We start from the raw sequence: 13,718 nt of genomic DNA on the forward strand, positions 1-13,718 counted from the left end.
GGACAAAGGAGTGGAAAGGGCAGAAGGAGGAGGGGCAGGTAAGCTTCCCTAAAGATCCATTTCAATCGGGTTTCAGGCCTGGGCATGGGACTGAAACAGCCTTGGTCGCCTTGGTAGATGATATGAGGAGGGCATGGGATAGGAACGAAGGTACCTTCCTCATTCTCCTTGATCTCTCAGCAGCTTTTGATACCGTTGACCACGGTATCCTTTTGGACCACCTGCAGAGGCTGGGCATAGGAGGCACAGTATTACAGTGGTTCTGGTCCTTCCTCTCTGGTAGGTACCAAAGAGCAGCACTGGAGGAGGAGGTTTCAGATCCATGGCCTCTCACTTGTGGGGTGCCACAGGGTTCTATCCTCTCCCCGATGCTATTCAACATCTATGTAAAGCCGCTGGGAGCAATCATCAGGAGATTTGGGCTGCAGTGTCATCAATATGCAGATGACACGCAGCTCTATCTCTCATTTAAATCTTCACCGAGGTTGGCTGTAGAAACCATGTCCACGTGCCTGGACTCGGTGAGTGACTGGATGGGAAGGAACAAGCTGAAGCTGAATCCTGACAAAACCGAGGTACTGTTTGTGGGAGACAAGGGAAGGCTGGGGGATGTGGACCTGGTGCTCAGTGGGGTACAACTGCCCCTGGAAGACCAGGTCCGCAGCCTGGGGGTCATTCTTGACTCCCAGCTGTCCATGGAGGCTCAAGTCTCGGCTGTGAGCAGGGCAGCGCTGTATCAACTGCATCTGATACGGAGGCTGCGCCCCTACCTTCCCAACCATTTGCTCCCACTGGTGGTACATGCCCTGGTCACCTCTCGCCTAGACTACTGTAATGCGCTCTATGTGGGGTTACCCTTGAAAATGGTCCGGAAATTGCAACTGGTACAGAATGCGGCGGCTCGTATGATCAAGGGTAGCCGCCGACAAGATCATATTACTCCAGTTTTGAAGGAGTTACATTGGTTACCGGCTGTTTACCGGGCCCAATTCAAGGTGTTGGTTTTGACCCTTAAAACCCTATACGGTTTGGGCCCAGTTTATCTGACAGCACTGTCAGGGATGTCGCTCGACAAGATCAGCCTCTCAAGACCTTCTCTCGATCCCACCGGCTAAATCAGCTAGGCTGGTGAGGACCAGAGAGAGGGCTTTCTCAATATTGGCCCCCACCCTATGGAACTCCCTCCCAAATGATCTCCGACATGCCCCCTCTATGATGAGCTTCCGCCGGACTTTAAAGGCCTGGCTCTTCAGGCAGGCTTTTGGGATGGGTTGAAACTTTTACTGTATGTTTTAATATTTTAATGCTTATGGTATGCTTAATGTCTAATGTATTATTCTGTTTTGTACGTCGCCCAGAGTGGCTGGGTAACCAGCCAGATGGGCGACTAATAAACCGAAGAATAAAATAAAATAAATAAAGGCATCACAGAAGGAAGTCAGTCAGAGCATCACAGGTAAAAGGTAAACAAAGCCTATCCATCTGGAGGACCCTAGCCCTATCTTCCCTCTGGAGCTTAAACAAAAGAACAAAACAGGAGTTGCTCTCTTGCCCCACTTCCAACACCCCAAACCTGCTATGTGGCACTTCAGTGAATTGGAGCAAAGGCCCTGCTCCAAACCTGAATGCAGAAAGGCCAATATAACTGAAACTCCAGTCGACAGCAGATTCTTACCCGTCTGCCTGCAACATCTCATGAAACCTCTTCAGGTAACCTTTTAGAAGCATTTGGTGGAAGCTCTATGGGAAGCCAGAATAGTGGAAACAACCTGGGCATTAAAGCCTTGTCCCCTAAGCCACTTGGCACTCCACAGACAGGCGTGAAGCTTCAGCCAGCCAGGATCTGGATGCAATGCCTTTCCTTGGCTTAATAGGTCTCTGTGGGCGGGGAGAAACAATGCTGTCCCTGAGACAGGGGTCATTAGATACATGAACCAGGCCCTGCTGCGCCAAACAGTGCCACCACAATGACCCAAGCCCTCTCTGACCTTATTGTGTGAAGGGTCCTCTGCAGGTGCACTGTGGATGAGAAGGCATAAAGCAGTCCTCAGGGTCAAGGAGATGCCAGGCCATTCATCCTCCATTGCTTCCCTGGGGTGAAAGTGGAGCCACAAGCAGAGCTACCTGCGGTAGGCCAAGTCAATCCACAATCATCTGAAATATCTCCTGATGCAGGCTCCACTCTGCCTGGGATACTTCCTGTTGACTGAGCCAATCTGCTGTTACACTGAAGATGCTGGAGATGTGCTGTTTGGCCCAGGACAGAAGTAGAACTGCCTCCTTCATGAGGAATCGAGAATGTTTGCTCCCTTGACAAATTATGGGTGTCTTTGAAGTCATGTTGACAGCATGCAATATCACACACTTGCCCTGCAACGGAAAATGGAAGGGCCAAGCACACAGCCCACACAATTCCAGCTAGTTGACAGCCCTGCTGGACTCCATCTGTGACCACATCCTTGAGTGACACTGTCCCCCAGATGGGCCTCCCAGCCTGACAAGCTAGCATCTGTTGTGACTTGCACCCTCTGTTGCTCCCAGATCAGAAAGTCCCACCTAGTTGCCAAGAACAGCCACCATCTTAGACAGTGTCTAACCATCTACCCACCCATACCTTTAGGTGTCTTTTCTGCAGAATATCCTGTTAGTAGGGAAGGATGCACCACTGAAGCTCCCTGGAATGGAACCTGGTCCATGGAACCATGTCTATACAGGCATTCCTCAATCCCTGCAGCTGGGCCAAGAGGAAAACATCTGGGTACCTGGAGGAAAGCACAGCCCTTGCCTCCTTCTAGATCTTCTCCTCTGGGAGGCACACCAGATCCCTTCTGGTATCAATGACTGCCCTCAAGAAAGTCATTTTCTTACAGGGAACCAGATCACTCTTCCTGATGTTCACCAGAAAGCTGTGGCAATAAAGGCAGTCCAAGGTGACAACCATATTGCCGTGTCCTGCAAAAGAGATTTTGACCAGACCAGGAGATCATTGAGGTAGCAAAAAATGTGCACCTCCTGTTTTCTCAGGTGGGCAACAACTGCTACCAATGCTTTCGTAAATACTCTTGGAGCCGATAGCCTGAAGGGCAAGGCCTGGTATTGAAAGTGTTGGCCCAGATAAGCCAAGTGCTGAAATTATCTGTGGAGGGGTGAATCAAAATTTGGAGATTGGATCTCACAGAAGCCTGAGATGCCATGAAGTCTCCTTCCCAGAGGCTCTCCAAGATGATCCCGAGAGTCTCCATGTGGAACAGACACTTTCTCAGAAAACAATTCACCAGCTTCAAATCAAATATGGCAAGTCAGCCCTCTGATTTTTTTGGAAATGGTGAACAATATTGAGTAGCAGTTGGAATCATATGAACCTCCAAGATGTTCAATAGTCTGCAACATCAGACAGTGCTTGGTCTCCTTTCAGGACCTGGGTGAGACAACAAGATGGTGAGGGGTGAAACGAAGTCCAATATATACTCCTTGCATTCCCCTTAAAAGGGCAGGCTCACAGTTTCCAGGTGCTTCTTGGGCTCAGATGGTGGAGATGGCAAGGAGTGTCTTTTTCCTAACTTAACTGCTATGCCAAATGCAACCTTTCCTGTTGTGTTCTTATCTGGCCACAGACACAAATGCTTTCTGACAAGAGCAGCTGAGTAACAGAATTAACGAGACCACCCAGGAATCTCAGATCATAAGTGCCTATGGCTATAATTATTGTATTTAAATAATCTTCTTTTCTATTTTTTAACCCATCAGGTCCTCAGAGAAACTTAATAAAAAAGGAAAGACATAACAGCACACATAGATGACTAAAATTACTAATAAAATGAACCCAACAGTAAATGCAATAAATTAACTTGATCAATTCCCTTTAAAAGAAAACTATTGATCCAACATCCAAATGCAAGCACACAAAATTCTCCCAATTGAACAAGTCCCAGGATATCCGTGCCACCAAACAAGCACACCAAATAGCCTGTACATGCCTGTTCCCATTCTATTGCTGATGTTGAACAGGTCCAAATGGCATCTGGATAGGAAGCAATCAGGAGGCCATAAAAGAAGCTGACAGAGGAGGTTGTTTGCTTGGACTCCCTGGGCTTGGAGTTTTCAGAGAAATGTTGGCCAGGAATCATGATCATTATACACTAATAGTGAACTCGTTCTCCAAGTGTGGATCCTTATGTAGCCAAGACACTACCAATGACGCAAAAGAAGGGGGTATCAACAGGAGGCTTGGGGAAATAGTAGTAGTAGTAGTAGTGGGAGACTCCCTACTGCATGGGATTGAATCCCAAGTATGCCAAGAAGATCCATAGATTCACCAGGTATACTGTCTCCCTGGAGGATGGGTTAGAAATGTGACTGAAGGGTTGCCAACACTCATAAAGCCCACTGACATATATCCATGACTTAGAATCATGGAAGGGGCATACAAGGCCATCCAGTCCTGCTCAATGCAGGAATCCAAATTAAAGCATTCCCGACAGATGGCTCTCCAGCTGCCTCTTGAAGGCCTCCATTGTTGGAGAGCCCACCACCTCCCTAGGTCATGGGTTCCATTGTCGTACCGCTCTAACAGGAAGTTTTTCCTGATGTTCAGTCAAAATCTGGCTTCCTGTAACTTGAGCCCATTATTCTGTGTCCTGCACTCTGGGACAATCGAGAAGAGATCCTGGCCCTCCTCTCTGTGGCAACCTTTCAAGTACTTGAAGAGTGCTATCCTATCTCCCCTCAGTCTTCTCTTCTCAAGACTAATCCATGTGGGAACAAATATATTGCCAAGCGCAGCTACAAAGAAATCATGTCAGACTTTGAACTCTGGGAAAGAAACTCAAGGACTTTGGGGCCCAGACAGCTTTCTCATCTATTCTTCCAGTACTTAGAACGGGGGAGGGGAAATACTGCAGGTGAATGACTGGCTATGAAGGTGGAGTTGACGAGAGAGATTTAGATTCTGGACCACAGGCTATACTTCCTGGAAGAGGGACTGCTAGCAAATGATGGGTTGCACCTCACAAGGACTGGAAGAATGTGTTTGGCCACAGCATGGAGAACTTAATTAGGAAGGCTTTAAACTGAATCCTAACGGGGAGGGAGATGTAAACTTTGATGTAACGATTGAAGGCTTATGAACAGTACCAGGAACTGAGAGAACAGCTCTAATGGGGCTCAATAATGGTCCATTAAATTGTAGGAAGGAAGCCAGACCATAAATCACATGGTCTTCAATGCTTGTATACTAATGCTCAGAGTATGGAAACAAACAGGACGAACTTGAACTCTTAATACAGGAGGGTAAATATGACTTGATAGGTATAACTGCAGCTTGGTGGGATGACTCCCATGGCAGACTCCCATGGCTGGAATACTGCAACTTAAGGATATAACTTGTTCAAAAAGAACAGAAGGAACAGAAAGGGAGGCAGAGTCGCAGTATATGTTAAATATACATATATCCCTGCACAGAAATTCAGGAGAATAAGCTTGGTAGCCCCATCAAGAACATCTAGATTTAAATAAATGGGGCAAGGAATAAAAGGAACACAGCGGTGAGAGTCTACTACCGACCACTTAATCAACGGGAAGATGAGGATGAAACTTTTGAAAAGCAAACTGCCAATGTTTCAAGCAGGCATGATGTAGTAGTAATGGGGGACTTCAATTACCTCAATATTTGTTGGGACATAAATTCTGCTAAAAATGGCCCCTCCAAGAAATTCCTGACTTGTGTTGCTGATAACTTTCTTCTATAAAAGGGGAGGAAGGACCTAGAGGATTAGCTATCCTTGACTTGATTCTTACCAATAGAGATGACTTAGACTACTTTCACACATGGGGCTTATTGCATCAGTTTTGCAGGTTAAAATGGTAGCACTTCTGTCCCGATTTCTAAAATCCCTTTCACGCTGCAGCACCTGTTACATTAAGGAACCATGGCTTTTTCAGCCAATATACCGGCATTTTGCGTAAATGTTCATTGCAGCAGTATGAAAGACAACATCTTGTTTTCATCCCTCACCTGCTATACACATGTGGACTGTAGTTCTCCCATAACTCATTGTGCAAGTTAGTGTCTGAACAAAGGGAGGGGGTGTGGGAAAAGGAGGAAGGAGAAGATGTTACCCATGCCTAAGCCGGAATACCAGCTCTTCAACATTTTTATTAATGACTTGGATGAGGAGGTGCAAGGAATGCTTATCAAACCTGATCTGCAGATTCTTATTCTGTCATGAGTAAAAATGTTGAAAAGCACTGGGCCTAGGACTGAGCCCTGTGGTAGCCCGCTCATTACCGCCCCCCAGTTTGAGAAGAAACCACTGATAAGCACTCTGTCTACGATTCTAGAGCCAACTGTGGATTCCCCTGATAGTTGTTCTATCCAGCCCACATTTAGCAAGCTTACTAATCAGCATATCATGGGACACTTTGTCAGAAGGTTTGCTGATGGATATGTTCTGCTTCCACTGTCAGAGGCAGTATGCTTCTGAATACCAGTTGTTGGAACCCGCAGGAGGGGAGAGTGTTCTTGCACTCGGGTCCTGCTTGCGGGCTTTCCCCAGGCACCTAGTTGGCCACTGTGAGAACAGGATGCTAGACTAGATGGGCCACAGTCCTGATCCAGCAGGCGCTTCTTGTGTTCTTTAGGAGTCACATACTGCTATCCCAGGTCTGTTATTTTACAAAGAAAAATAGGCTTTAACTTGTTGGCTGCATTCAGTCATTACAATGGCTCACTGTGACACAAGGCAAGCTTCCCCCTTGCATGTTCCCTGCCCTCTCCCCTCCAGTGCGACCATGGAAACACAAAGCTTTCACTTATTATTATTGATTAACTGCAGTCTCGCATTACCGCCAGACCTGAAACTGTGATTAACCTTAACTAGGGTATGCTGAAACATACCCGCTTCATAAATCATGATTTGCAGTTAGCTTGGTTCAATCAAAATATGGTTAAGATTAATATATCTGATAGAGAGTTAATGGATTTGGTTTTAAGGAGGCTATGGTGTAATGTATTTGCTTCCATTAAATTTAGATTTCATCTCAAAAAGTTTTTTATAAAGACACTGAAGACAACTGACAAATTGGATAGTTCTTTTAATCACAGATTTTTATCCCGCCTACTTGAATGGACAAGGCCTGGTACTGTATACGTACAGTTAACCAGAAGCATTCAATCGAACAGTATCTTCTGCTAGCTGTACTTAAGGCTTCAGCTTCCTGCTCAAGCCCCAGTTCCAGCAACCAACCTCAGGGACCCTGGGCTGCAGAAAGCATGCTCTGAGCCTAGATTTGGGTATGGCTACTCAGAGCCCTAGACAGGCCCCAATAATACATTGTCAGGCACAACATGTGAACATTACAGGCATACACTAGATAGCTAAGGGATGCTATGCAAACAGCACTCAAGATGTACACATCAGGAAGACTAGTCCCCTCCCACTGAAATTCATGATGTGCAAATTGAATATCATGCTGTTGTCTTTGCACGGGAGTTTGAGGGAAGATTGTAATGAGGCTAAGGTGCAGTTGAAGCACACACTGTGTTACACCTAGGTTCTTGAAATGTGAAACTTTTTCCAACTTAACAGAGGTTCTCTTTATTATTATTTATTATTATTATTATTATTATTTATTAAATTTATATACCGCCCGACTAGCGATAGCTCTCTGGGCGGTGAACATAAAATAGTATAAAAATACAATGAATAACAAAATAATATTAAAATACAATCAACAATACAATAAACATTATTAAAATTAGATCAATGTAACTTAAAATGCTTCAGAGAATAGGAAGGTTTTGACCTGGCGCCGGAAGGAAAGCAGAGTCGGCGCCAGGCGTACTTCCTCAGGGAGACTGTTCCATAGTTCGGGGGCCACCACTGAGAAGGCCCTAGATCTTGTCATCACCCTCCGGGCCTCCCTGTGAGTTGGAACCCGGAGGAGGGCCTTCGTAGCAGAACGTTGATCTAGCACTGTCCCCCCAAAATGTTTGATTATCTGATAAAAATTGCCAGCTTACTTCACTTTATGCTCAAAAAGATGTTGTTGTTATGTGCCTTCAAGTTCATTATGACTTATGGCGACCCTATGAATCAGTGACCTCCAATAGCATCTGTCATGAACCACCCTGTTCAGATCATGCAAGTTCAGGTCTGTGGCTTCCTTTATGGGTTCAATCCATCTCTTGTTTGGCCTTCCTCTTTTTCTACTCCCTTCTGTTTTTCTCAGCGTTATTGTCTTTTCTAGTGAATCCTGTCTTCTCATTAAGTGTCCAAAGTAGGATAACCCCAGTTTCATCATTTTAGCTTCTAGTGACAGTTCTGGTTTAATTTGTTCTAACACCCAATTATTGGTCTTTTTCGCAGACCACGGTATTCGCAAAGCTCTCCTCCAACACATTTCAAACGAGTTGATTTCAAAAAGATGTTAATTGTTCTCAACCAGTTCCCAGAATAATTGGCAGGTATGCCTCTTGCAGCTGTGATAGTCCGGTTCATTTACACTGCCTCTTGACATTCTGTCCTCCCTTTGTCCATTAAGTCAGGGCTCAGGAACAAGACCATGTTTCTGGGTAATAAGAGAGGCTTCTGGAATTTCCCAACATCTAGTAGCTGTAGTGCAGGGAGCATTAGTGAATCTTGGTGCATGCTTACTCCCTCCAAGGGGAAGTTATCATTGCCCTTTTCTTTTAGCAGCGGGGAAGAGATTAAGAGATATAGTGCAGAGCAGGGATAGCCAACATGGTACACTCCAGATATTGTTGGACTACAACTCCCATCATCCCTGACCATTGGCCATATTGACTGGGGCTGACCGAGAGTCATTATCAAATGACATCTGGCGTGGAGGAGGAAGCAAGCAAACTTCAATTCTTCCTGTGACAGCCTAGCGTCTTTCAATATGTATTTTGTGAATTTAGCAGGGCAGTCTTGCAAAGCTTATCCTAAGTGCCAATTTATAACCTGTGGTTTTTAACAATAAATTTACAAATACTGTCTTTAACTACCAACTACGTCACTAAAGCTTCTGTAAAATGTCTGTGAACATTTTTGACAAAAAGGAATTAGTAGATATGAGACATATTAAACTATAACTGTGTTTTAGAATATTTTAAAACTGTTTTGAGAATGCTTTTCTTTTCGTTGCTGTTAAATTATTTGTTATGTTTGCTGCCCTGGCTTCCTTTGGGAGGAAGAGTGGGATTATACATTTAATATAAACAAACAGATATACAAATAAGTAGATTTAATCCTTATATGTCCCTCTTAAAGAACCCTGCAAACTCTAGTTTTGTTGAACCTAAACTGCATGATTTTCTTTTAAAACGTGTTACAGTTTTTGTGGTCGTCTGTGTATATGTGCTAGACAGATGTTGCCTAACTTAAGATACAATCATGTGGAAGCTCACCTCTTCAAAGCACGTTTTTTTAAAAAATCACTGCACTGTGATACTCAAAGCCCAGACTGAGACCCCCATCATTAACATCATGAAATATTGCAGAGGGAAAGGGAACACTTACTGTTCAAGCAGGGGCTGTTACTGCACCGGTCTATCTTTTTCTCACAGTTGGAACCATGGTAGTTCACCAGGCAGTGGCAAGTGTAGCTGCCCATCTGTTTCTCCGCACAGGTCCCACCATTGAAACAAGGCCCATCGGCACAGGTCATGGCACTGACTTCGCAGTTCTTGCCATAGAAACCTTGAGGACAGGTGCATTTGTAGTCATTCTCTAAGTCCTGAAAAAGAGGATGGATAGCCGAACGATTAGGCTTTTTTTTTTTTTGCCTAGGATAGAAACTGAGGCAAAATCCATTTAGGTTGTTCCTGCATAAAGCCCACCAGAAAGATCAGCCTGGTGGCAGTGTAGTGACAAATTCAGAAATGCAGGATCTCTTAAGGATAGGCACTCCACATCCCCATCACAGCCATGCCCTTTTCCTCTTTCACTTCTCCCTTGCTCTCCCTGTCATTGCGCAATCCCACACTCTGCTGCAATAGATGTCTCTAGGAGCCAATCGGCATGAAAGGGGAGGCTGTGTGTTAACTACTAAAAAGAGTCTTCTCATTGGTTATCTCCTTTCAACCTGACTCTAAATCAGCACAAAAAGACAACGACTATCTAAAGGAGCGCCTCCAGCATCATCAGCTATGCCGCCCAACAAGATCAGCCTCAAAAGACCTTCTCTCCATCCCATCAGTCAAAACAGCCAAACTGGTGAGGACTAGAGAGAGGGCTTTTTCAATTGTGGCCCCCACCCTGTGGAACTCCCTCCCAAATGATCTCCGCCATGCCCCTTCTATGATGAGTTTCCGCTGGGCCTTGAAGACCTGGCTCTTCAGGCAGGCTTTTGGGGTGGGCTAGATTGTATCTTCATTGATTTTAGATTTTCAATGTCTAGGTATTATATGCCTATGTTGTACGTCACTCAGAGTGGCTGGAGAGCCACCAGATGGGCGACTAATAAATTCTATAAATAAATAAGACTCTTCTCAGTGGCTAGCACACTCCCTTTTCATGACATAGGGCCCTGGCTGAGACCCTGCTCCCAAAAAAGTAATGGGTCTATGACATCCCGCGAGCCTGGACAACTACACCCCTGTAGCCTGGCCCCAACTGCCTTTAAATCCATATTTTACAGCTACTTTCCCCCCTCAACGTGCCTCCCCTTGTGGATTTGTTTTTTAGTTTGTAAGCCTGAGGGCAGGGCCCATCTCTCATGCTCTTATTAGTGTGAGCTACTTTGGGGTAGTTCCTGTTTTTTCAGATTACCATTGCCTAAAAAATGTAATAAAATTAAATGTTTCATTGGTGTTGGCACAGGAGATGTCCCTAGTGGTTTCTGCTCCACTGCATTCAGTCTCTTAATTCACGTACACACAGATAATGCATGCAAAATACCCATCAGGTACTTTAAATAGGGTTTGCATTTCAATCACATTTAAGCTCTAAGCAAAGCCACTTGAAACATTATTTGGCTTTGTCCCATCAGTTCAGTTCTTGAAAAACTTTCCTTTGTCAATGATCTAGCTCAGGGGTAGCCGACGCAGTGCCCTCCACATGTCGCTGGTATCCAGTTCCCATCATCCCTGAACATTGGCTATGCCGGCTGGGGATGATACAAGTTGGAGTACAATAACATCTGGAGAGCACCATGTTGGCCATCCCTGCTCTAAAGCACTTTCAAGGAGAGATGACAGACATCCTAGACTTACAGCATGTTTTTTTATCCCATATCATACTTGTCTTTTTTCACTTACAGAAGAGCTGATCACTTTGTTACATCTGATTTGGTCTAAGCAGTTTCTGCATTGCTTAACTATGAATGCTCTTGGCTTAGAAAACCTCAAGGTCATACCTCTTTAGATGATGTAAGCACAAATAAAAGCTCTTTGCAGGTTACATTTTACACTTAGCACAATGTCTAGATCCGCCTTCATACTGCAAGTTTATCACCCAGAGATCCAAACTGGTTGCCCTGGGCACACAGATTATGGCTGTCAGGCAGATTGGCATTATACTGAGTCACATTGCTATTACAGTACAGATAGTGCCAGTTACCTGATTACATGCTTTTTTAAAATCCCAGAAGGAAGCCCGTTCATTTAAAAGGACCACTGTGCAAAAACATTTCTAGCGAGAGGTCAGCTCTTCTCCCCACACCCACGTTCAGCTCTGCATCTCATGAAATTTTTGGCAGTTCATAGATAAGCATGTGCTGGAGTGTCCTAAGCTTGTGCAGAGTCCTGGATCCTCACCACTGACACTCCATACAGCTAGTAAGGTAGGCAGGACTTTTCAGCCTTCTTTCTAAATTCCATCTTTTCCATTTGTGTCGTGCTCTTGTGAAGAACAATAAAGGCCCCGAGTTATGCTAAGGCAGAACAGGCAGTCTCAGCACTGACAGGTTATGGCTATCTGGTACCAAGTTTTTTAAAAGGAATTACTGTAGCGGAGGGGTAAAACCACAGACTGATTTCTGAGAAGCTTAAGGCAGCTTAGATGAATGCTCTTCTTTGAAAGACTCCCCATCACTACCACTCCTTGATATATTGGAGGAAGATGCCACTTGCGATTATATCCAGTAGCAAGAGGGAAGGCATTTTGCACTTCACCAGACCACTTCCCATGATTAAAGGCAGAGCTGGTGTGTAACACACCCACCCAGGGAAAGTCAAGTCATAGCATATTATGGAAAACACTGGCATTGTAAATGTAGTTTTTTTCTGATCACATGTAACAATTTCTTTGGTCCACAACAGATCTTTGCTTTAAAGTGTGTGCAAGCTCAAGAAGTTTCAAAGAGAGTCACAAGATCAAGAGAACCCCAAGGATAACACAGAATAAGCTTCCTAGGAGGGCAGCTCCCATAACACAAACTGTGTTATGTAAGGTCTTACAATGCTTTACAGAATGATGACATTGGGTGGTTGCTGCTTATTGTCAAAAATAAGTGATTTTCACAAATACAGAGACTAAAGAAGTGGAATGGAGAAAGAAAAAGCTTCTTTGCTCAGAGACCTACACCACCTGATATGATTAGGAAGGCAATTTTAAACCAGGTAGTACTTTGGACTATTCTGTTACACAATGTAACATGTTAGTGTATGTTCACAGGGAGACTGAAGCATGAAAGAGGCTCAGTAGCAAGTAGACAGAGATCCTCCAAAAATCTTGCACCACTAAAACCAGGGACAGCTATTACCACATGGTAAAGCACCTTCACATCAATTTTTTTCAAAGCCTAGTGAAGTATGTATGTCTTGCTTCTCAAGTGCAGTCCAAAAGTCAACAAGTGGCAGGCGTTTGACCCCAGCCCAACTTCTCCCACTTGCCAGGCCTTTCCCCCTCTGTGCTTCTGGAAAGGTTCAAGAGGATGGGGAGTGAGAAAAGGAGACCCATGAAGAGGAAGCCTCCTTTCTCACTGGCGTCCATCTCATCTTCACACTTGTCTCCCGGAGCTCTAATTTTTGGAAAGCCAATAGGAATGGAAATAAAAGCACCAGAAAAAGTAATTGTCTTTTTATCTTGCACTCCCCACCCTCAACCAGCACTTTCAGCAAAATGGTCTCCACTAACAGGCCGCTTAGGGAGGGGAACATGGCCAACTGCCTTTTGCTTTAAGTACCCACAGTCAAAATATATTGCTTAGCATGACTGTAAGCTAGCCAGAAGTGGACTGAAGCTACAAGCAAGAATACTAGCCCTAAAGCTAATCTCAAAGTGAAATAAGTCTTTTCATGAAGAGGATCAGGTTGCTGGTAGAAAGTAGTTTTTTAAAAGAAAAAATAGTAGAACTGGCCACATACAACAATGCTGGGGACCATTATGACATCTGATACAATGGAGTGCATTTACATAGCTCATCTTCTGGTACATACTGCCATGGGCGAGATGCATCCTTGGGGATGACAAAGCTAGCCTTACTTTGGAGTAAGTATGCATAGGTTCAGAATGCAAGTTTCATTTTCCTGCCTCAGAGAAGGTGGGTGGGCAGCAGGCTCTAAAATTACGTTTACTTCACTGCTAACCTGCATGCTACTTCGCATTCTTGTTTGTGTCTAAGGCCCAGTTCCTCAACAGACCTGTTTCGGGATAATTCTGGCCACGCCTTCAGCCCTTACCTGTTTGTGGTGTTCTCACACCTGTTCCAACAGTTGGAATTCCAACCGATTGTCAGTTGCCTTTTGCCATTCCTTCATGACTGTCTGAAGGTTG

The 13,718-nt window shown here is 44.7% G+C and overlaps 1 protein-coding gene across 2 annotated transcripts in view; it reads right to left on the bottom strand.

Moving 5' to 3' along the window:
- DLL3 (delta like canonical Notch ligand 3) overlaps window positions 1-13,718 on the bottom strand; it is a 92,536-nt gene that overhangs the window by 57,565 nt on the left and 21,253 nt on the right. For both annotated transcript variants that reach the window (XM_061597933.1, XM_061597932.1), the window contains exon 6: window positions 9,522-9,738. In XM_061597933.1, coding sequence (XP_061453917.1) covers window positions 9,522-9,738 — 217 coding nt within the window. The remainder of the gene's footprint in view (window positions 1-9,521; window positions 9,739-13,718) is intronic.

Source organism: Rhineura floridana, chromosome 15, assembly GCF_030035675.1.
Source record: "Rhineura floridana isolate rRhiFlo1 chromosome 15, rRhiFlo1.hap2, whole genome shotgun sequence".
In the NCBI taxonomy this organism is placed as follows: Eukaryota; Metazoa; Chordata; class Lepidosauria; order Squamata; family Rhineuridae; genus Rhineura; species Rhineura floridana.